Source organism: Magnolia sinica, chromosome 7 (genome assembly GCF_029962835.1).
Source record: "Magnolia sinica isolate HGM2019 chromosome 7, MsV1, whole genome shotgun sequence".
Taxonomy (NCBI): domain Eukaryota; kingdom Viridiplantae; phylum Streptophyta; class Magnoliopsida; order Magnoliales; family Magnoliaceae; genus Magnolia; species Magnolia sinica.
This window is the reverse complement of record NC_080579.1, coordinates 87,824,959-87,850,462: the sequence shown is the minus strand read 5'-3', so window position 1 is coordinate 87,850,462 and position 25,504 is coordinate 87,824,959. Positions and strand designations below refer to the sequence as shown.

General features: G+C 43.5%; 1 protein-coding gene across 1 annotated transcript in view; it reads right to left on the bottom strand.

Moving 5' to 3' along the window:
* The window catches only part of LOC131251626 (sodium/hydrogen exchanger 8-like), a 177,469-nt gene that overhangs the window by 122,255 nt on the left and 29,710 nt on the right, over window positions 1-25,504 (bottom strand). Inside the window, exon 10 of the mRNA XM_058252463.1 lies at window positions 15,714-15,758. Coding sequence (XP_058108446.1) covers window positions 15,714-15,758 — 45 coding nt within the window. The remainder of the gene's footprint in view (window positions 1-15,713; window positions 15,759-25,504) is intronic.

The following is a 25,504-nucleotide window of genomic DNA, read 5'->3' as shown; positions in this document are numbered from 1 at the left end:
GTCCAACCAGTAGAGCCTCCTACTCCGCTTCGTTATTGGAGGCCTTAAAGCCGAGCCTGATTGTATACTGAATGGTGGTTGAGTAGGGTACGACTAGGACGATCCCTGCCCCGGCTTGCATTGAGTTGGACGACCCATCCACGAAGAGGATCCATCTATTACGTTCTGCTTCTGACTTAGCATTCTCGAGAAAAGGAGCTAGAGGAACCACAAGGGCGGTCTCCGAACTTGTGTCCCCGATCTCACCACTCGGAGTGGTAAACTCGGCTATGAAGTCGGCCACAACTTGGCCCTTGATCACAGTCCCCGGCCGATACTGAATGTTGAACTCTCCGAGTTCTATCGCCCACTTCGTAAGCCGCCCAGGTACGTCTAGCTTCTGGAGGACTTGTCAGAGAGGGGAAACTGTGAGGACGATGATGGAGTGCGCCTGAAAGTATGGCGCAGCCTCCGAGCAGAGACAACTAGATTGAGGGCTAGTTTCTCCATGCTCGGGTATCTGGTCTCGGCTGAGACCATTGCTTTGCCGGTGTAGTAGACAGGGTGTTGCTTGCCTTCCACCTCGCAAATAAGCGCCGAGCTGACAGCCGAGGCTGACACCGTCGGGTAGAGAAATAGGGGCTCGCCCTCCTCAGGCTTGGACAGTAGTGGGGGCGACCCCAAGTACTGCTTCAGCCGCTGAAAAGCTAGCTCGCATTCAGAGGTCCATTCTGCTTTTTTGTGACCTTTCAGTTGCTGGAAGAATGGAAGACATCAGTCGGTTGCTCTGGATATGAACCGTCTAAGCGCTGCAACTCTTCCAGTGAGACATTGCATCTCCTTCATCGTCCGAGGCGAGCTCATGTCGAGCAGGGCTTTGATCTTGTCAGGATTAGCCTCAATACCTCTTTGGTTGACCTGGAAATCGAGGAACTTGCCAGAGCCGACACCAAAGGCACACTTAGCCGGGTTCAGCTTCATTCGGTATTCTCGGAGGATTGAGAAGGTCTCTCCGAGGTCTGCAATGTGGTCTGATGCTCTGACACTCTTGACGAGCATATCGTCAACGTAGACCTCCATGGTCCGACTGATCTGTCGAACAAACATCTGGTTCACCAGCCTCTGGTATGTTGCCCCAGCATTCTTCAAACCAAAGGGCATGACCCAGTAACAGCCGAGTCCTCTGTCCGTGACAATGGTCGTCTTCTTCCTGTCTGGGGGGTGCATCACGATCTGATTATACCCAGAGTATGCGTCCAAGAAAGTGAGCAGCTCGTGCCCAGCCGTGTTGTCGACCAGCTAGTCGATCCGAGGTAGAGGGAAGCTATCATTGGGGCAGGCTTTGTTCAAATCCAAGTAGTCTACACAAACTCGCCACTTTTCGTTGGCTTTCTTCACGAGGACCACATTAGTGATCAGTCTGAGTAGTGGATTTCTTCAATGAAACCGAAGCTAAGGAGCTTCGATACCTCATCGGCTATGGCCGCGTACCTCTTGGGCTCGAACGCTCTCCTCTTCTGTTTTACTGGCTTGTGCTCTGGGTCCACGTTCAGCTTGTGGACCATGATCTCTGGAGAGATGCCCGACATGTCCTGGTGCGTCCATGCGAAGACGTCCTCGTATGGTCAAAGAAAGGTCGGCATCTGGGATTGCTGCTCGAAATTCAGCGACGAACTGATCTGAATTGTTCTGCTCGAGTTGGCTTCCTCGAGTTGGATGGTCACTAGTTCTTCGGTGAGGGAGTCCTTCGCAAGATCTCTGAGGTTAAGCACGTTTACGGTGAGGGCCTGCTTTACCGAGTCATTTCTCACTGCTACCAAAGAGCACCTGCGCGCCTCGAGCTGGTCTCCTCGGACATATCCGACCCCTCCATTGGCAGGGAACTTCATCATCAGATGATACATAGATACGACCACCCTCATTGCATTAAGGGACGGCCGCCCCAGGATGACATTATGTACTGATGGTACATTCACCACTAAGAAATCCACCAGTAGAGTCCCTTGATTCTGTCCTTCTCACATTGTAACTGGGAGGGAAATATCGCCCTCGGAGATGACCTTATCTCCGACAAACCCGTGCAGCGGAGTCTTCACGGGTCGGAGTCGCGACCTGTCTATCCCCATCTTATCGAATGCTTCGGAGTAAAATATATCGGCCGAGCTTCCAATGTCGACCAGAATACGGTAGACCTTGCGATTGGCTATCGTCATTGCAACTATCAAGGCATCGTCATAGGGATGTTGAATGCCTCGCACGTCATCCTCTGTAAACGTAAGGCTACAAGAGCTTACTCGGAGCTCTTTCCTCAGCCTTTCGACCAAGTGGATGTAATGCTTAGGGTCAGTGCTCCTAGAGTGGGCTTTACGAGCCCTGTCTGAATCCCCGCCCCCGGACGAGCCACCATAGATTGTTCAGATCTCCATGGCCTCGTCCTCGGCTTTGTGTGACTGGTCATCCTTCCGGGTCTGCCTCTCTTCCTTTGTATATAGACACAGATGACCCTTGCGGATGAGGGTCTCAATTTCATCTTTCAGGTCAACGCAGTCACTGGTATTGTGGCCGTGGTCGCGATGGAAGCTGCAGTACTTGCGTTTATCCCGCTGGCCGGCATCTGTTTTCATGCAGCTCAGCCAATGTAGTAACCTCTGATCTCGGATGTTTAGCAGGATCTGCTCCGGAGATGTGTTGAGAGGAGTGTACGAGCTAAACTTCTTCTCAGGTTTCCGGCTCGGCCTCCTGTCCCGAGAGGTGCCGTCGTCCGAGCTCCTCTTGTCCGCGTGCTACGGTGCTTCGTCCCTCTACCTCTTGCCCTTAGACGAGGACTCGGAGGTCTGGTTACTCGTGTGCGAGCTGAAGAACTCCTCAGCATTAGTGTGCTTCTACGCGCGGCTGATAAGCTCGCTAAGAGTTGAAGGTGAATAGGAATTTACCCTCCTTGAGCCCGCTGATCATTGAGGACAATGCCATCTTATCCGAGTAGTCGTCCACCTACAAAGCCTCCTCGTTGAAGTGGGAGATGTAGTCTTTCAACGACTCTCCGCTCTTCTACTTGAGGGTCAGTAAGTGGGTAGACGACTTTCGACTCTTTTTGTCGACGATAAACTGAGTCAAGAACGACCTGTTGAGCTCGGCGAAAGTGTTGATCGACCTCGGCCTGAGCTGTCGATACCAATTCCTTGCGGCCCCAGTAAGGGTTATTGAGAAGGATCGGCACATCATTGCATCCGAGGCAGATAGAATCTGCATCCATGAATGGTAAGACTCTACGTGCACTATTGGGTCACCCGACCCGGAATACTGAGCGATGGGGGGCATCCTGAACCTAGGAGGCATTTTTGCACTCATCACATCGCTGGTGAAGGGAGGCTCAGTTTCTTCCATCATCACTGTCGAAGCAGGGGTTTGTTGGTTCCTCTGCAGGGTCTTAATCTGATTTCAAAGCTCGTCAAGCTGAGCTTCCCACAGGTTCTGATTCTCTGCTACAGTCTCCCGAGGGACCTCGACCTCAAGTGTTCTGCCCCTTCTCCTCCTCTCCAGTTTGTGGCGGAGGTCAATCAAGGCTAACGCCGAGGTCGCAGAGATGTAGGTCGGCTCAGCATGCCGCGTAGGATCCGGGGCCTGAGCAGAATGGTTCTAGGACACTCTGGCTCGAGAACTTACGAGGAGTGGCTCCCCTGCCACTGGAGCTACCTCTTCTTAGTTGGGAGGTGCCTGTTGTTATTCCTTCATTCGATTGATCTCGTCCCTCAACATCTGCACTTCGTTCTGCAAGGCCCTGTATTTACCTCCTCAGCTCCGGGTCCGTTGAGACGGCCCGGTCGGAGCTGACTCGGTATGCAGTAGTGAGGACAAGTGATGTTGCCCACTCAGCTCGGGCTCCGCGGTCGCTATTGGGAGTGTTTTCTTCTTTCCCCCAGCCATGGTAAAGCTCTCGTCTTTTTGTATCTTTTCCCATAGACGACGCCAAAATGTTGATGCGAAAATCTGGATCACCCTCCGCCGAGCCCAGAGTGCTCGAAGCGAACCCTGGTCCTACACAAAGCAACAAGCAAAGGAGACCCTAGCTCAAGCAGGGGACCCTCCGATGCCTAAGTCAGGCTAAAGAAACTGGGTCTAAGTAGTGAAGAGTAGAGTGAGGGTGCGAGATCTTGCATACCTCATCTTGTAGAAATGACCTGTATTTATACCCAAGGGTCGCAGTGAACGTGTCCGACAATCTCAACATGGTCATAGCCATCATGCAAGGATTACGCGGGTGCGGTAGTTAGCAGTTACCCAAAGATCGTGCACTGGGCTTAACTCCAGTCGTGCGTTACTAGAGTTGTACATTAATGATGTCGCTGATCAGGCTCCCATCCGACCCAACCTCCTGGCTCGGATCATGCTCGGCGACGGAGCCAAGCCCATGGGTTAGTGGATTGATGACATGCAGTAAAGAGGATAGGGTCGATCGGAGGTGAAGGACGGATCGGCTCAGACGTATTGTTACTGCTCCGAGGTCGTCCTCACAAGATTGTGAGAAGATCAGGTCGGCGTTATAATTCTACCAAAGCCCTCGGGTCGTACATTTTCCTTAGCTCGGACGTTACCCGCTCGAGGCTTTATTCATCGAGGCCGAAGTTAACCTGATGCGGCTCGGTTCGGATCTACCCATAACAAAGCTAATGCAGCAAAGACTTCTTACTAGATCACTGATGACATACAACCCTAATTGAAATGGACCACAACAAGCAGCGCGCACGTGCGCGCACTCACACATCAACTCCCAATCAAAATTTTTGCATATTGTGACCACTCCGAGTAATTTTTCCATCTAGTTCGATGGTGGTGATCATTAGCCAAGGGCCGTCATTTTGACTACTTTCCATGGGAATCTAAATTGTGATTACCATCCAAACCCCCTTTTTGTCATAATACGGGATTTTATTTTATTTTTTTTATTGAAAAGTCACAATTTATATTAAAAGATAAAGAGAAATACAGGGATAGCTTAACCACTGAGGTATCAGGACAACTACACTCCTATAAACTAAAGATTATAGCCCTTTAATTTTTCTTTCTACATTAGAAGCCCTCTTGACTACAAACCGCCTCACTCTAAACGCTATGGATTCCAGGGAGTTTGAGACACCATTGAAACATCTTCCATTCCTTTCTTCCCACACAGTCCACCAGAGAGCGAGGAGGGACATTCTCCATAAATCGGTCCTCTGTTTGCCCAATCTTGGACCATGCTAAGCCTTAAGGAGACTACCTGTCGAATTTGGGAAGGACCAGTGGATATCAAAACAGGAAAGAAGATTTGGCCAGATTCGACTGATGAAAGGACAATGAATGAAGAGACAGTCCACCGATTCTTCACTCACCATGTAGCATAGACACGTTAGTGATAATCATACCCCTTTTTTCTCAAATTATCAACTGTAAGGACCTTCTTTTTACCAACCAGCCAACCGAAACCCACTATCTTGGGAGGAGCTTTGTATTTCCAAACATGATTAGTCTGGGTCGCCTACTATTGAGGAAGCCCTGTCAATGCTCCTATAGAAAGATCTAGATGAGAATTCTCTAGATTTGTCAATTTTCCAAACTAATCTGTCCGCAGTAGACGGATCCAGCTTGACATCTTGGATGCAATTAAGAAGGGCTACATATTCTTCAACCTCATGATCATAGAGATTTCTTCTACATTCTAGATTCCACACCACTTCACCCCCAAGGACAGAATAGCATCCAGCTACCATGATGGATTGATTGGAGGCGATGCGGAATATGTGCGGGATTTCGTCTTTCAATGCAGCGTCGCCCACCCAGATCTCACCTTTCCCTATCGCAACACCTATCCTTTTCAGAACCTCCTCCTTTATGGATAGCACCCCTTTCCATACCGTCGAAGTTCTGTAATAGGATGCGTCCTTGGTCCACCAACTCCCCTCTGAACACCCATACTTTTTCTCGAGTAACGTATTCCAGAGGGTCGTCTTCTGTCCCTAGTCTCCAGGTCCATTTCTCTAAGAGGGCGCGATTCGTATTCTTAAGATCTTTTATACCAGCCCCACCTTCTTGTACATGCTTCACACATCCTTCCAATCGACCGAATGAAATTTCTTCTTCTCTTCCTTACCATGCCATAGAAAATCTCTTCTTAGCTTTTCCAGTGTTGCCAGTGTCAAGGTCGGGCATTTGAACATCGACATGAAGTATAGAGGGAGGTTCGAAATGATTCGCCTACCTAGAGATAAGTATCTGCATTTCCATCTAGCTAAATACGTCTCGAAACTGTCGATGACCTTGTCCCAAAAGAATTTCGAGGGCTTTCCTATACAGAGCGAAAGGACTACATAAGTGGTCAGGAGGCGGCCGACCAAACAATCAAAATACTCTGCGAAGAACGTTACCTCTTCTTCATTCATATTCACCCCAAGCATCTTGGACTTTGTCATATTCACTCTTAGGCCCGAAGCTGCCTCAAAACACCGAATAGTGGTTCACAGATTACCAACTTTTTCCTTATCTGCGTCGCAAAATAGGAGTGTGTCATCCGCAAACTGAACATGAGATATCGATCTATCCATTCCTTCCACTCTGATACCACTAATAATGCCTTCATCTTGACCTTTGTTCAACATTCTGGATCGGGCTTCTCCAACCACTAGGAAAAGGAAAGGGGATAACGGGTCTCCTTGTTGCAGCCCCCTTGAGCTCCTAAAAAAACCTTTAAGGGATCCATTTAGAAGAACCGAGAAAAAAGCAGAGCCCACACATTCCCCCATTCACCTTCTCCATCTATCCCCAAAGCCCTTCCGCTGTAACATATACTGAAGAAAGCCCCAATCTACATGGTCGCATGCCATTTCTAGGTCGAGCTTGCATATTAAACCTTTTTCTCTAGATCTGTAACTTGAGTCCAAGCATTCGTTGGCTATGAGTGCACTGTTGATGATTTGTCTTCCTGGGATGAATGCATTATGATTATCAGACATGATCTTTCCTATCACGTCTTTCAGCCGTGATGCCAAGACTTTTGCTAGAATCTTATAGGGGCCACCGATTAAACTGATTAGTCTAAAGTCTTTTAGCAAGTCCGCACCTGGAAACTTCGAAATCAGCATAATGAACATTGCTCCAATGTCTTTTGATAATCTGCCTCTAGCGTAGAATTCATTGACGAAATCCATGACATCAATCTATAGGATTTCCCAAAAAGTTTGGAAAAAAACTATCGGGAATTCGTCTGGTCCCGGGGCCTTATCTCCTCCTAATGCTTCCACTGCCCCTTTCACCTCTTCCATCAAAAAAGGGGCTTCTAGGGCACTAGCTTCCGCTTCACAAAAGCTATCCACCTAGAGCTGGTCCAACGTTGGTCTTTTCCATTATTCTCCACAAAGGAGGTTTCTAAAGTAATGTATGGCCTCCTATATTATCTGTTGGTCCTCTGTCCGACTCCCGTTGACAATCAAACTATTGATTTCGTTACTTCTTGCTCAAGCACTAGCTATATAGTGGAAAATTTTGGTGTTTTTATCTCCTTTAATCCACTTAATCCTCACTCTTTGCCTCCATGAGATTTCATCCTCTAGCACCCTGGACGCATAGCTTTGGATTAACTGTAGCCTTCTGTTCGACTTATCTATTGCCATCGTGTCTGATTCTACTTCCGTATCAATAGATTGCAGCTCAGCTAGAATATCATCTGTTTCCTTTACCCTTTTCCTCAGAACCACATCTTTCCACAACTTTAACTTATCTTTCAGAAGCCTCAGTTTGCAGGTAAGTCTAAAACCTGCATATCCTTCAACCTAAAATTTTGTCCACCACTCTCTTATGAGCTAATGAAAGCCTTCTATCTTCAGCCATGACATTTCGAATCTGAATGGCTTCGGGCCCCAATTGTTATCTTCTAATGCGAGAATTAATGGACTGTGATATGATGTTGGTCTCGGGAGGCCGGTCTGCAATATTAGTGGGAAAAGTTCCAGTCATTCGATCGACACCAGAAATCTATCCAACCTGGACATGATCGGATTCGTACGTCCATTAGACCACGTGAATCTAGATCCAAATAGGGGAAGATCCACTAATTCTTGATCCTCGATCCAGAGCGAGAAACTGCGCATTCCAGGGGTTACCTTTCTTTCGCGTATCGCATTATGTTGAAATCTCCTCCTATGCACTAGGGGCCATTAAACTTGTGTATTGCAGCCTTCAATTCCTCCTAGAAGTCTTTTCCCTTCTTCATTTGGGCCATAGACTGAAGTGGTGAGGCAACAGAGATCAAAAGAAACGTTCTTTAGAATTACTGATAGTGAGTACACTCCCTTCCAAGTATTCTTCAAAGGCCAGGCTAAAGATTTCCAAGCTAACAAAATTCCTCCGGAACTACCTTTAGCATCCAAAGCCACCCATTTCACGTCTGTCGCCTTCCAGAGAGTTCCTAGTAACTTGTCATTAAAATTTTGTACCTATGTTTCCTGTAGGCAGATCACGTCTAAATTACTTCTCCCGCAATTATCTTTGATTACCCTTCTCTTTTGTTTGGACCCCACTCCTCTCACATTCCACGATAGGATCTTCATATAGGAACAGATCTACCCCGTGAAAACTTGTGACCTTTATTGAACAAAGATCCGCCGAACTTCATGGGGCTGGTTGTAATACTTTGTATCTCCCTGATGTTGCCCGCCTTATTGTGGAATTTTCTGGGAGATCTTATTCCCAGCAAAGGTCTACCACGAGTCTCGACACAGTGGAATAGAGCTACATAATCTTTTGGATGATCTCCGAATGATAGCCCTATGGATCCTCCTGCATGGCCCATTGCGTCTCTTATCCATTTCTTTTTTTGCATTACGTCAATTAACTTTGCCCTCTGTTCTTCGAAATCCACCCTTGCCAGTTGATCGGCCTACATTTCTTATGTCGTTGTTCCCAACCTGAACTGTAGAGGTTCCGCTTCGATCAGCCCTTCATCGATTTCTTCCTGGAATAAGGATGCTAGAGCTTGACCCGATGTTGTATCCCTGGATGACACAGAGCAAGGTGATAAACATTCTGGAGTTTCCGCACATTCCGAGTGCCAAGGGAGAAGCTCTATATTAGATGCAAGAGAGGCGTTCTCGTCCAACATGAGTGCAGAATCTTCACTTGAGGGGATACTGCTATCCGCACGTACTGGACCATACCTACCATTTATATTAGGAAGAGGTCCTCGCACATGTGGATTGAGGTTCCAGTCATCCCATCCTAAATCAAGAGGGGAGAGTACACCAACACGTGTCTCTGGCTCTCTGAGATGTGCATTTAAATTGGAGATTTCCGAACGACCCGATATTAAGACAATACGCCGGTTCAGATCAACTTCCAGATCTGACGAGGGGTCGAGATTCACCCTCGCCAGCATTAATGGTTCCAAACCACTCGAACCAAGGCCGGATAAGGTTACTTGATATAGGTTCAGCTCCCGATCCTCACGTACGCATTCTCTCTCCTCTCCGAAGCACCCACATGTATTGTTGTCTCCGAGAGACTAATGAAAGTCAATCTTCTTCGGTATGGCAGGGATTCAATGAGGATACGATCTCCTCTCCTCCATCCGTGTGGACGAAGGAGATTGAAGTTGGCTCTCTCTCGAGGGGTGCAAGTTAAAATCTGGGGAAACGTTGCCACATGTCAGGCTAACTACCTGCTACAATCGGCGACATAATGACCTACTATTTGATGACAACTATTGAACGAGGCATTTGGTACTCCTGTGGTGTACCAGCGATGTGGTCGTTCTTCCACAGTTAGGGCAGACTTTGCTCCTGCTGCCGATGGTGCTATCTCCCTGATTTTCCAAAGATGTCCCCATCGAGGAATGGGATCATCCTTTTCCTCCTTTTGAACTGGAAAACGAAGATACCTATCATCAACGAATATCTGAATGTGTGATGGCAAAACCTCTTCCTTCTTCCGCCTAACCCTGACCCTTATCACCCCCATTTCCTCTCCCTGCTTTGTCTTTGGGTGCAATTCTATTATCTTCCCCAGACATGAAGCTGCTGATATAAAAAAGTCTTCATTCCAAAGTTCCAAAGGAACTTACCAGTTAGCATCCAAATATCTTCCATTCCGAACAGTGAGAACTCGTCCCAACTTAGAATATTGGCTAAACCATGAAATCGAGAGAGAACTCGAATCAAGATGTTAATACCATCCATTATGTGTCCAGCCAGTACATGAACGTGTGGGCTAGATTTTGGCCAGTTGCGTCTCAATCATTAACTAATCTGAAACACCACCAATGCATGCAATGATAGAAGAATGGTGACCCAGTCATGGGCCGATCGTGTCTCAATCAGGGGCTGATCTAACATACCACTGACGTTTGGGTTGTTCTTATATGCTTGCCATGTGTTGATATGAAACATAACATGCACAACACAAAATGCCATCTCTTCCCTGTTTCAATCACTAGTTGCACAACGATCTAATCCAGACATCAAGTTGTTGATAATGTGGCATCACGGTGAACAACACATGAATAGTTTGGAGAAGTGGCAGTGTGATGGAGAAGCAAAGTGTGAGTTGATGTTTTTACAGCATGACAAATGGCATCTAGATATTCAGGTGATGATGGGCTATCGTGATGAAGAGATGAGCAGATTTGATGAGAAACAACTAATGGACAGACTTGAAGCAATGGTGATGGGGAAGAAGTTGGTGTTGAGAATGATTGTGAATGGTTAAAAATCATGATGACCTAGACACAATGGTGAGATGAGGTTAGGAATCGAGGCTTGAATGATGATGATGATGAGAGGGAGTGAGAGAGGAAGAAATTTGTAGAAGAAAAGAGGATCCCATGAATTCCTTGTGGGACAAGGTTATAGAGAGGATTGAGAGACAGCTTTTGGGTTGAAAGAGCCAATATCTATCTATAGGTGACTGCCTAACCGTCATCAAAGTCGTGTTCTCTAATATGCCGGTGTATTGTCCTTTTTTAAATGCCCCAAGTCGGGTTTGGAAATGCTGAAAAAGTTGAGAAGAGACTTCTTGTGGCAAGGGGTGGAGGAGAAAAGGAAGTTTCATCTCCTAAAGCGGGAAGATGTTTGCAAGCCGATTGCAGTAGGCAGAGCACAGATCAAGGATCATAGATCTATGAATATGGCATTGCTTGGGAAGTGGCTTTGGAGATTCGGCAATGAAGAGGGAAGACTTTGGAGGGAGATTATTGTTAGCAAATATGGTGCGGATGAGGGGGTTGGGAAGAAAAGAGTTATTCTCTATATTGTGCTACTGGAATTTGAAAAGTGATTGCTTCAATTGGGCATCTATTTAGTAAAGGGATTTACTTTTCTTTAGGGGACTAGATATCGAATTCACTTTTGGTCGGATATTTGGTGTGGAGATCGAATGCTTTAAGAAGATTTTTGCGGGTTGGCCCACATTACTTCGGTAGATTCATCGCTATTGACGAATGTTACTCAATAGCTGGCAAGGTCTATGGTGCGAGCTCCCCCATGCCATAGGAATCTAACAAGAAATTATGGAGTTGTCTAAATTTGTAGTCTCATATGAAAAATGTGGTCCCTTCGGCTCAAGAGGACGATTCATTAGTCAAGCATGCCCATAGTTCGGGCCGCTTCTTCGTGCTATCTTTTTTCAACTAGATGTGCAGATCATCTCAACCTCATTCTTTCTTGTTTCATTTCATATGTGGTCTTATGCGCCCCCCCCCCCCCGGCGGTGGCTTCTGTTTAGACAGTGCTAACTATCAATAATTTACAAAGAAGATCCCTTATTCTTCTAAATATTTGCCTAAGAGATGCAGAATCAATCGACCGCCTCTTCATTTATTGCACATTTGCTCAAAAGGTGTGGGACTACTTTCTGGATGCTTTTCATATCACTTGGGTGATGCCAAAGCCCATAGCAGATCTCTTATGGGCTTGACATAGAAGTGGGTTTGGAAAATTGGGCAGTTGTCTGGAGATTTCTTATTTTGAGAGTCTTTTTGATCCATTTGGGGGGATCATAATAATCGATGCTTTCAGAATCACAGTATCATCGCTAGAGGTCATCAAGGAAATTAAATGTAATGTGTTGGATTGGGCTTTTTATGTAAAGGAAGCTCTCTCTCTCTCTCTCTCTCTCTCTCTCTCTCTCTCTCTCTCTCTCTCTCTCTCTCTCTCGGCAAACTTCTAATGAATTTCAATTCTCTCTATAAAAAAATAAAATAAAATAATTTTAAAAGAATTGAACATAAAACGTTAACAGTATGATACAACACAAGAATACATGAAAACACATAAACATAACTACATATGCACATCCACTCACAAAGATAAAATAACAAAGAACTCAAAACACTAGTACTCAGTCATCATCTAGTACAGCCTTTTGATCCATTCACAGGCCCTCCCATAGACCATGACCTAGTCTCAAACCCATGGGCCCTACCTGATCAATCATCCGAGCCTTTGCCACATTTACCCTCCTTGCCTGCTCTAACAAATGAAGACATACTGGATGCACAAGCGGTTTCCACTCGCCATGGGAGATTTCAGAAATTCCTCGTCAAGTGGAAGCATGGGCCAATTTCATATTCTACTTGGATCACAAAGGACGAGCCACAACATTTGGATCCAGATATTTTGGAGTGCTAGAGGAGTTTTAGTCCGTCAAAGGCAAACTCTTCTCAGCCGAGGAGAGTTGATGAGGGCATCACGTCACGTACACCTTTGCATACTTATCAGAGGAGGAGGCGGGCCGCACCGATTTCCTTGTGGCTAAGCGAGTATCGTTGATCGTGTTGAAGACCCCGTGTGCATGTGTGAGCATCTAAAAGACCCCACACTAAGAAGATGCACATAGGCTACTTTATGGAGTGATCTAAACCATTGGATTAGATGGACGTGACGATCAGGCCATTAGATTGCATGGATCACATGATCGGGCCATTGATCGTGGATCATCCACATCAATTTTAGACTTTATCATCTTTTAAGATTTAGTTTTTGATTATTTCATATTTGGACGCATTATGAGTAATTTTAGTTGATTTTATTTAGACTAGGGCTATTTTCATTAAAATTCACAAGATAGTATGATATTTGTAATTTTTGAAACTTCTTGGAGCAATAAAAAGAGGGGTGTGTGACCTCTCTCCCATTGGATTTTGTGAAAAAATAAAAATAAAAATAAATACAAAGAAGCTTTGCTCATTTTCTTCTTCTTCCATCTTCATGAGATTTGAAGATACTTCCATATAATTTGGAAAAGAGATTGGTGTGAGGCCAATCTTCATCAACGGAGGTGTGATGTCTCCATCTATCCCCACATCATCATCTATTTTCCCTTCATCAATGTATTTTCTTCAAAGTTGTTCGATTCTCCCATCCTAAATCTTCCTCTTCTCCAAAACCTAACTTTCCCATTACCCTTAAAATGAAAACCCAATTTTCTCTTTTCCAAAACCCTAACCCTAAACCTAAAATCCCTAACTTTCCTACTTTTCCAAATTACCAAACCCTAACTTTTCCAATTCTTTAATTCACCCAAAATCCTTACACCCCTTCTATCCAAAACCCTAATCCCACATCCTAACCTATGAACCATTTAATCCCTTCACCCAATTTGATCCCATAAACCCCAATTCTCCTAACCCTAATTTTACCCTAAGTTCTATTAGGCCTTCCACTTTGAAATAGACTTTACCCGATGCTAATTGGATGTCCCTACATCCATTAGATCCTAGTTTCCTTTTATTTAATGATCTTGTGTAACGATGTTGGTAACCTAGGCTAGGATTATGCATGATATTCTTTTGGTTTTCGTGGTATTTGTGATGATTATGGCAAGGTTTGTGTTTTTTTTTTGTTAATTATCTTAATTTTCTACTTGATCTCACATGATATTTGGTTCATGCATCGATCCTACATCAGATTTCCTTTTCTTTATGGGGCTAGAAATCGAATTAACTTTTGGATGGATATTTGGTGTGGAGATCGAATGCTTTAAGAAGAATTCTGCAGGTTGGCCCACATTGCTTCGGTAGATTCATTGCCATTGATGGATGATGGCGGGGTCTGCGGAGTGGGCTCCCCCATGCCATAGGAATCTGACAGAGGAAATTATGGAGTTGTCTGAATTTGTAGTCTCATCTAAAAAATGTGGTCCCTTCTATTCAAGAGGCGTATTCGTTAGTTAGGCATGTACATAGTCCGAGCTGCTTCTCCGTGCTATCTTTTTTCAACTAGATATATGGATCGTCCCAACCTCATTCTTTAATGTTTCATTTCATATTTGGTCTTGTGGAGCCCTCCCCCTCGATGGCGGCTTCTGTTTAGTTAGTGGGAAGAAAGAGAATGCTAACTATCAATAATTTACAAAGAAGATCCCTTATTCTTCTAAATATTTGCCTAATGTGCCTGAGAGATGCAGAATCAATCGACCACCTCTTCATTTATTGCACATTTGCTCGAAAGGTGTGGGACTACTTTCTGGATGCTTTTCATATCACTTGGGTGATGCCAAAAGTCTATGGCGGATCTCTTATGGGCTTGACATGGAGGTGGGTTTGGAAATTTGGGGAAGTTGTCTGGAGATTTCTTATTTTGAGTCTTTTTGGTTCATTTAGGGGGATCACAATAATCGATGCTTTCAAAATAAGAGTATCATCACAAGAGGTTATCAAGGTTGGATTAGGCTTCTTATGTAAAGGAAGCTAGCAATCTTTTGTGCTTTTTTGGCATACTTCTGATGAATTTCAATTCTCTCTCTAAAAAAAAAAACACTAAACATAGAACGTTAACAGAAAACGCATAAACATAACTACATATGCACATCCCCTTACAAAGATAAAATAACATAGAACTCAAAACACCAGTACTCAGTCATCATCTAATTTTGTATGTTGTTGGGGTTCATGTTCGCTAGCCTCTTTAGTCTGAGGATCCGCACGTCATACTGTCATAAGAGTTGAAATCTCCATGCCCCTAAAGCTGAGGCATGGAAATTAAAGGTTTCTCCAAATCTGTGACAAAGGTTTACAGTAGGAGATATTGGCATGCGGCACAGCCTCTGTAGATCTGGATCTTTTGGGCTGAACTTAGCACAGGGCACACAGCCTCTATGGATCTTAGATTTTTTGGGCGGAGATTACACTCTCCCATAGGGAAGGACCGTGAGAGAAAATTCAAGCCAACGAATCCAGATAAACATCAAATGAAAATGCCCAAGGATTCAAATGAAAGCTTCCTCCATGCGTCTCCGACCCCTAACACGGTTCTTTGGAGGGAATGCTTTAAAACTCAGCTTGATGGACTTCTTCTTCTTCTTCTTTATTTTTCATAAGGATGAGCTTGATGGACTTTTTCACTCCGGCAGAGTTAAAAAGTTTTTAATCATCTGTGAGTGAAGCCTGGTCATCAATGTCAAACAGGTCACCGACGGATGCTAGAATGGTAGCAAGCAATCGCCTAGGTGGCCAGTCATGTAGGCGGTTCTAACAATTTTTTACCACAATGGTATGCAGAATTGTCTTGAAATTCTCATGGAAATCATCTAATATATGAGCTATAGCAAACTACATGGCATTGTGTAAAGAACTCACAAAGTACAAATTCAACTTTTTTTTCTCATTCAAAGTAGCAATATTAGGACAGGCAAATTAGCATGATACATATGCAAGTGCCACCATACAAGCATTACATAATGAAATAAATTGGAATACTGCATGATATACTTACCTTAAGATGAAAATTAGTGTATTAGCGATGTAGGAAACCATTTCCCTAAAAGAAGATAAAGATCATAGATAAATATGCAGTCCAAAGCTGCAAGAAGGAAATTCAATTCATGCACATTCCCAATATCTTATTCAAGAATTAGATTCATAGGATACCTGCAACCAAAATCTATATGATATAGCAGACCACTTTCTTACAAAGAAAAATATGTTATAACTGGAAAAAAGCAACCATGTCCATACACATTGACCTGAAGCCTTTGAGTATCAGTTAGGTTCAAAAATCAAAACAGTGGAAAGAACACCCCTAACATCAACCTGAGTGATAATATTTTTCTTAAAGAAAATTAGGCCATTGCCTAACCTACCCCATGGTTTGACGCCTAAATAATTGAGTCCCTCTAGATGCATACTTTGTATAGCTGACAAATGAGATTCATTAACCGCACATAGTTATATCAAACCCTAGTACCAAAGCACTCCCATTCCAAGAATAGAGATTCTTCCACTTGAAAAGAGAGGACAATCAATGCAACAACCATCGAATAATCAATGCTCTCACCAATTTGATGGCCTGGATCACACGCCTCACTTGTGGAAAACATGCACTTGCACAAACCCCAGAAAAGGGTTGATGCCCAACGCTTCTAAAGAGGAAAAATGTCCCAAAAGTTGTGGACATTTTCTCTTTATTGAGTTTTATATGGAGGAAAATGAAGAGAAGCCCTAACAGTAATCTGATCTATACATCAAGCACAAACTATGGGTTAAATATATAGAGAGTTGGTAGGGTATTTTGTATGTATGGGTTTTTGGGTGTGTGCATGTGCAAAATGCTTTGTTATTTGTGCTCTTAGATTATAATTAAAGTGTTAGGGTTCGAAGACCCAATGCATACGAGACACTTTTTTCTTCAAATCTCTCTCTCTCTCTCTCTCTCTCTCTCTCTCTCTCTCTCTCTCTCTCTCTCTCCACCCATTGATCGATGATTGGGCCTCATTGGATGTCCTTCGTGGGCTAGTGCATTCTTGGCTAGTACTGCCTCAGGTGTTTTTGAGAAGTCTCCACAAATCGTTGCTCTTGAGAAGCTTTCTTCAACTGACTTTGTTCTCTTCTCTCACGATGCCTATGAGGCCTTGATGAGACCGCATGCTCATGGTGCTCCTTATACTTTCAGAGTTGTTGCAGCCCCCGTCAAGTATTGCCCTTCATGTGTCTTCCCCTTCTTCCTGAGTCATTGATTCTTAAGCCACATCGCATGTGACTAGTAAGCCCCATTTGTTTAGTTCTTATCTACCTTCAAGTCAGTCCTACTTTGTCACTATTACAAATGGAAACTAAACTCCAATATTTGAAACCCATCTCTTTCCCACCATGCCACTATCATACATCCTACATGTTCCCAGCTTTCCTCTTAATCTCTTATATGTTGGTTTTCTTACAAAGTCTTTAAATTGTTCGATAACTTTCTTTCCTTCTCATTGTGTGTTTCAAGACCTACAGACGAAGTAGATGATTTGTGGGGGCTATGAACATGGAGGAGTCTATTTCCTTGATGATGCACTTGTAATGGCATCTAGTGCTATGTCCTTAGATCAAGAGTCTGTGTCCAGATGGCATTGTCGCCTAGGACATCTATCACTGTCTAGGTTAAAACTTTTGTTTCTGTCAATATCTGTAACTAAACCCATATATCATGAGACTTGTGAGTTCTCCAAACATCACCAAGTCGTCTTTCCTCCTACTTCATCGGAGAGGAAATCTAGACTATTTGAACTAGTTCATTCTCATGTTTGAGGCCCTGCGCCTATTATCTCTCTTTTTGGATATAAATATTTTATTACCTTCATTGATGATTGCTCTCGAATGACTTGGGTTTATCATCTCAAATCTAAACATGAGGTGTTTGATATATTCAATTTTTTTTACAATGAAGTGGTCACTCAATTTCAATGTCTTATTAAATTTCTACATTCTAACAATGGGGGCAAGTATATGTTGAATGCATTTTTGCCCTTTTTGCAAGATCATAGTATATTATTATTATTATCCCGTATTTCATGTTCACAAACCCCTAAACAAAAAGGTGTGGTTAAGTGAAAGAACTGTCATCTTCTTGAAGTAACACATGCCTTCTTACTTCCATTTTGAGACGATGCTTGCTTACTCCTACCTTCCTTATTAGTCACATACCATCCCAAAATTCTCACATAAATTCTCATTTGAAATTTTGCATCTGCATAATAAACCTTTTCCCTTACCCCCAAAAGTCTCTGGGCGCGTGTGCTTTGTTTAAGTCCTTGATAGTAGTAATGAAAAGTTAAGTACTCGAGCTATTAAATGAGTCTTCTTAGGGTACTCTCAAGCTCAAAAGGGATATGAATGTTATAACCCTCTGATCTATAAAAGATGCCTCAGCAAATGTGACATTCTTTGAAGTGGTTCCTTATTTTTCTGATGAAGGGCAATCACTACATGAACCTCTTACTCATCAAGGGGGGCATAACTTTATACGCTTCCTGACTCTTGTCTTGATGATACTCTTATATCACCTGTCTCTTCCAAGCCCATTCTGGTGTATCATCGGTGAACTAAATCATCCACTACTCTATCACCTATCATTTCATCCACTTCAGCTGGTGGCTCAAGTGCTATCTTTCACTCTCCTCATGACGATCTTCCCATTACCTTGTGAAAATCTTCTTGCTCGTGTATGAAACATCCCATTACTAGTTTTCTTTCCTATCAGCATCTTTCCCCCTTCTAATCTTTTACAACTTTCATATCCTTGTCCGTTGTCCCTTGTACCTTAAAGGAAGCCATGAGCAGCCCTGACTGGACTCAGACTATGATGGAAGAAATGCAAGCACTTGAAAAGAACAATACCTGGGAGTTAGTTCCTTCACCTAAGGGTAAGCAAAATGTTGGATGCCGATGGATTTACACCATCAAGTATATTCCAAATGATTCAGTTAACCGTTATAAGGCACGATTGATCGCCAAGGGTTACACTCAAACCTATGGCGTGGATTACTTTGAGACATTATCTCCTATGGCCAAACTCAACTCTGTTCAAGTGGTGATTTCTCTAGCTATAAATTTGTCTTGGCCCCTCTTCCAACTAGATGTGAAGAATGCTTTCTTACATGGCGACCTCATTAGGGAAGTTTGTATGCATTAGCCCCTGGGATTTTCTTTATCAAATACTTTGCTTGTGTGTCAATTGAAGAAGTCCATCTATGGCCTCAAATAGTCTCCACGCGCTTGTTTTGATAAATTTATTCATGCTCTTCTCAAGTTTGAATTCGTTTGAAGCCATGTAGATCACTCTCTTTTCATTTGTTAGCAGCCTACAGGGATTGTGGTGCTCATTGTCTACATTGATGACAGTGTTATCCGGCAATGATACTAAGTGTATGATGCCATTAAGTCATTTCTCAAGGCTCAGTTTGAGATCAAAGACCTTAGAACTCTCCAGTATTTCTTAGGAATTGAAGTTGCTCGATCAAAGTTCGAAGTTGTGCTCTCAGAGGAAATATGCACTTAATCTTCTCTCTGAGACTAGGATGCAAGCTTGTTGCTGAGCCAATGGACACTACCCAGAATATCACCCTTAATGACGGTGAACACTTAGATCCTGGGATGCATCGTCGGTTGGTTGGTCAACATATCTATTTAACTATTAACTAGTCAGACCTATCCTATGTTTTGGGCATCAATAGTCAATTCATGCATGCTCCTCGTATCATACATCTGACTGCAGTGTATCGTATCCTTCGGTATCTCAAATCTGCCCCGGGTAAAGGTTTATTGTTTTAACAGCATGGTCATCTCCATCTTTCCAATTATTCTGATGTTAATTGTGTTAGCGGTAGCTTGCATGATAAGCGGTCTCCATCAAGGTATTGTACTTTTCTTGGTGGAAATCTTATCACCTAGAAGAGCAAGAAGCAGACCATTGTGGCACGATCTTCTGTCGAAGGTGAGTATAGAGCAATGGCCCATACAATATGTGAACTAGTTTGCCTTCGCAGCCTTCTACAAGAACATGGCTAATTTCTGTCAGGTCCCATTCCATTGTATTGTGACAATCAAGTTGTCATTCACATCACCAGCAATCCGATATTTTAGGAGCGCATAAAGCACATTGAGATTGATTGTGATTTTATTTGTGAGAAAGTCGCTAACAAGGAAATTGTAATCCCTTTTGTTTGCTTTGGCGAGTAGTTAACAGATGTTCTCACTAAATATCTCAGTTTGGATGCTCTTCATCGTAATGCCGGCAAGTTTGGCATGATCAACATCTATGCTCCAACTTGAGGGGAAGTGTAGAGAGTTGGTAGGATATTTTGTATGGGTTTTTGGGAGTGTGCATATGCACAATGTTTTGTTCTCCGAGGAATATGTATTTGTGCTATAACATTATAATAAAAGAGTGTTAGGGTTTTGAGACCCAAGACATACGACACTTTTTCTTCAAAAGTCTCTCTCTCTCTCTCTCTCTCTCTCTCTCTCTCTCTCTCTCTCTCTCTCTCTCTCTCTCTCTTCCTATTCCCTCCTAAGATCATCCAACCTCAACTAAATATTATAATCTCGGCCCTACAATCTTAATTTAAAAGAAAATGATTAAAATACCCCTATTTAAGTGAGGCATAAGCAAAGCAAAAATAAAACAAAATTCATAACTTTTAAGTAAATGCCACCAAAAGACCCTGATCCAAAAGTGTCCCACGGGCACAAGTGCCACAATGCATGGTCAATTGATGGATTTATAGATTTAACCCATTATGAAAGATTTTTAGGTCCCTTTCCATGCTCCAATCCCTCCAGAAACTCGTTAACAAGTATATCAACCCAATTCATCAACATTTGGTTGTCCACGTCCTCGTCAATATTGCAGCCTTTGATGGAATAACTTTTTTGGGTCAAGGTTTGATGATTCGAGTCACCTTGGTATCAATTAATTTTTCAGCAAGGTGTTAATAATATGTTTGCTTGCTCTTGATTATGGTGGTTCAATAATCGCTAGCTGACTAATAGAGCTCAACATCAGCAATTGGTTTTATAAATGCCACCCCATGACCCCACATTATTTTACAGATTTTACATATCACAATTTAATGGTACTTGCAATTTTTATTTTTATTTTTGAAAGATAACAATTATATTAAAAAGGAGAAAAACCAAAAACATAAGGAGTCTACTAAGAAAGCAGACTGCAACTACACTCCTAAAAAGAAAAAATCACAAGCATTTAGAGCCTCCACATTGGATGCCCATTCAATCAGCAGACGTTTAGCCCTAGTCGCAACCTCCCCAGCAATATTAGAGGAATTAATGAAGATTTTGTTGTTTCTCTCTCCCCAAACTGACCACCAGACAGCTAAAATAACCATCCTCCAGATTACTGTTTTCACCTTCCCAAAATGGACCCCGTGCCACGCCTGAATGGACTGTTGAACCTCACACGGGATGCACCAACACATGTCAAACCAAAGCAAAAAAAAAAAAAAAAAAAATCAGCCCAAATGGATTGAAAGAAAGGGCAGTGAAGAAACAAATGATTGACCGTCTCTTCAACCCGCATGCAACATAAGCAAATATTGGGAAAGACCATCCCTTTCCTCCTCAGATTATCCACCGTTAAGATTCTCTTTTTGCCAACCAACCAGCCGAAAGCAAGAATTTTTGGGGGAGCACCATAATTCCAAATAAAAGAACAATGAGCAAGAGGCACTGACTATTGGCGGTGCAAACGATTGTACAAAGAACAAACTGAGAACGACGAAGATTTGTCTAGTTTCCAAAAAATGTTGTCTTCGGAAGAAGGAGAAGGAATTGCCGCGTAGATGCATTCCAAAAGGGCCGCATAATCTGATATCTCCCAATCTTGGAGATCCCTTATGCACGACACGTTCCATATGACTTTACCATCTTCAATAACAAAATGGTCAGCCACAAAAGAAGCTTTCGAAGAGGCGATGCGATATATTTGCGGGAATCTTGTTCTAAGCGGCTGGTCCCCGACCCAAATATCATCCCAAAAACAAATCTTTGCTCCATTGCCTAGGACGAAGCCGATGTCGGATACAACCACCTTTTGTATCTTCATTATCTCTCTCCAGATGGGAGACACCCTTTTGGACGGAGGCTCCTTAGACCACCAGCCACCAGGAGATCTCCCGTATATACTCTTTTGATGATGGAGTTCCAAAGACTCCCCTCCTCAACCCCAAGCCTCCAAATCCACTTGCCGAGCAATGCCTGATTCATTGCTTTTAACTCTTTAACCCCAGCTCCCCCGTCAGACGTATGTAAACAAACCTCTGCCCATTTTAGAAGATGAAAGTTCTTCTTATCTCCTTTACCGTGCCAAAGGAAATCCCGTCTCAATTTGTCGATAGAAGCCAACACCGAGGCCGGGCATTTGAGGAGAGACATGAAATAAATTGGGAGATTGGAAAGAGTAGCTTTGATTAAGATGACGGCCGCCTAAAGAAAGATACTAACACTTCCAACGCGCCAGGTAAACCTGAAATCTGAGGATGACTTTCTCCCAAAGGTTTTTCGGCAGCCTTCCAACACTAAGGGGGAGACCCACAAAGGATGAAGGCAAGGAAGCAGCCGCACATCTGAATACTTGAGCCAGCTCTTCAACCACCCCTTTTCCATATTTATCCCAAAAATTTTCGATTTCACCAAATTCACCTTAGGCCAGAGACAGCCTGAAAACATCGGACTGTGGTTCGAAGATTTTCCACCTTATCTCTCGAGGCTTCAGAAAAGATTAAGGAATCATCCGCATACTGAATATGAGAAATTGGAGTGGACATACCTTTGATGCTGACTCCTCGCAATAAGCCTACCACTTGCCCTTTGAGAATCATCCTAGACAAAGCCTCTCCAACTATAAGGAATAAGAAAGGGGATAGGGGGTCGCCCTGCCTCAAACCTCTTGTGCTTCTAAAAAATCCTTTCGGGGAACCGTTAAGAAGAATAGAGAAGTTAGCCGACCCAATACATTCTCCCATTCAGGCTCTCCATCTTTCCCCAAATCCCATGCGATAAAGCAGATACGATAAGAATACCCAATCAACGTGATCATAAGCTTTTTCGATGTCCAGCTTGCACATGATATATTTGGATCCTGATCTGCAACTTGAATCGAGGCACTTATTAGCACTAAGGGCCGCGTAAATTAGCTTGCCTATAACCTTCCTAAGCTGGTTCGCCAACACTTTCGCCAAGATTTTGTAGGGCCCTCCCAACAGGTTGATCGGCCTGAAGTCTTTGGGAGAAGCAGCTCCGGGCAATTTCGGAATTAGGGCTATAAAGGTAGCCCCAAGGCCCTTAGAGATCCTACTCCTTCGGTGAAACTCATTTAAGAATTCAATCACATCGGAGTGGATCACCTCCCAAAAATGTTAGAAAACCGTCTGGGCTTGGGGCCTTTTCAGCTCCAAGGGAGTCAACGGCCTACTTGATTTCTTCGGTGGAAAAAGGGCCTTATAACATTTCTGCCTCCCCAGCCGAGATTCTGTCGAACTGAATTCCATCCAGCGAAGGCCTACGCCATTCTTCTCCCCTCAGCAGAGAGCTAAAATAGGAAACCATCTCTTCAGCTATCTCTTCTTTATCTTCTATGCGTTCCCCATTCACTAGAATGCTACTGATTTTGTTGTTCCTAGCATGCATGCTTGCGATGGTATGGAAAAAATGCATATTCCTATCGCCTTCTTTAATCCAGGAGATCCTAGACTTCTGCTTCCACAAGATCTCATTTTCAAGAGCCCTACTAGCAATGGTCTGGAGCAGCTGAACTCTCCTATTCTGAGTTTCGAAGTTCAACGGTTGAGCTTCAGCCTGGGCATCAATAGACTTCAGCTCAAATAACGGAGATTCAGTTTCCTGCTCCCTGATGCGCATTTCACTCTTGAACCACTCCTTAAGGGCTGCCTTTAATAGCTTCAACTTAGACGAAAGCCGGAATCCCGCGTACCCTTCGACCCGAAAACTTGTCCACCAATCAGCCACTTTCTGATAGAACCCATCAACTTTAAACCAGGAAGTGTCAAAACGAAACGGCTTGGGACCCCAATTCTGCTCCTCCACTAAGGAAATTGGGCAATGATCTGACGTTGTCCTTGGAAGGACCGATTGGGAAGATAGGGGGAAACAATCTAACCAATCAGGGGAGACTAAAAACCTATCGAGCCTGCACATGGTGAGAGTCACGCTACCGTTACACCAAGTAAATCTGGCCCTGAGAACAGGCAGATCCACTAACTCCTGATCTTCAATCCAGCGAGAGAAAGACGCCATAGCTGGAGAAACCAAATGCCCATGGGATTTTTCATTAGCGAATCTGATGATGTTAAAATCCCCTACTATGCAACAGGCACCTGAAAATTTTTGTTTCGAGCTAGAAATTTCCTCCCAGAAAAACTTTCTGTCTGCGTCAAGAACAGGCCCGTATACAGAATAGAATAGGCAAGAAAAACCATAAGAGACCTGCTGCAAAACAACCGAAACTGAAAAACGACCTACCCAACTGTTTAAGAGAGCCCAATTTGAGGACTTCCAAGCTACTAAAATTCCACCCGCACTCCCTGTAGAGTCTAGTGTGACCAATTTAGCATCTGCAGCATTCCAAAGGGTGCCCATTAGTCTGTCGTCGAAGCTGTTACATTTTGTTTCCTGAAGAAACACAATATCTGGATTATATCTGTCACAGGTATCTTTGATGAGTCTTCTTTTCTGTTTGGACCCCACACCCCTCATGTTCCATGAGAGTAGCTTCATTTGGAAACGGAACTTCCCCGAGAACCCTGCGCTGAAACCCTTTTAGGAAATACCTCTAAATTCCTGTGACCAACCGCCAGACGTTGCAGCTCCCTGCTCCTTCCTGGAGTTAATCGACGTCCTCTGGGCGATTTCGGATCTGAAAGGGGCCTTCCGCTGGACTCGATACATTGAAAAAGGGCAATAAAATCCTCTGGACAATCTCCAAAAGATAGCCTAAGAGACCTGCCCACATGCCCCATAGCATCTCTAATCCACTTCTTGTTGAGAACTGTTGTTTTTAGAGAAGAAAAATTCTCTTATTCATCAATGATAAATGTACAGCCTGTATATAATGGAAGGAAGAGAAGTTCCTTTCACTATATTCAATAACAAGATACTAATTACCACAAAATCAGGGAACTAGCTAAATACAAATATAGGAAACAAACTAATAGAGATATCAGGGATTTTCCAGAATCTCTTTATTCCTAAATTAACGTAGCCAACTAATAATAAAATCAGAATTGCTGCAGCGGTATCACTGAAAATCAGGGATCGGGTATTTCCACACTCCCCCTCAAGCTAGGCGTAAATGTTAATCAAGCCAAGCTTAGTACTCAAATCTTCAAAATTCTTCCTTGGTAGAGCTTTAGTAAGGATATCTGCTATTTGCTGACTTGTCAACGTGTATAGTAGACTAACTGTCCCATTTTCTATCTTCTCCTTTATGAAGTGGCAATCTATCTCCACATGTTTTGTCCTGTCGTGATGCACCGGATTCTTTGCAATGTTAATAGCTGACTGATTGTCACAAAATACCTTCATTGGTTCAGAAGTGATGATTCCTAATTCCCTCATTAGTCTTTCCAGCCATATTCCCTCACAAATTCCGAGTACCATAGCTCTGAACTCCGTTTCTGCACTACTCCGAGAAACTACTGGTTGTTTCTTACTTCGCCACGTTACTAGGTTTCCCCACACATACGTACAATAACCAGATGTTGACCT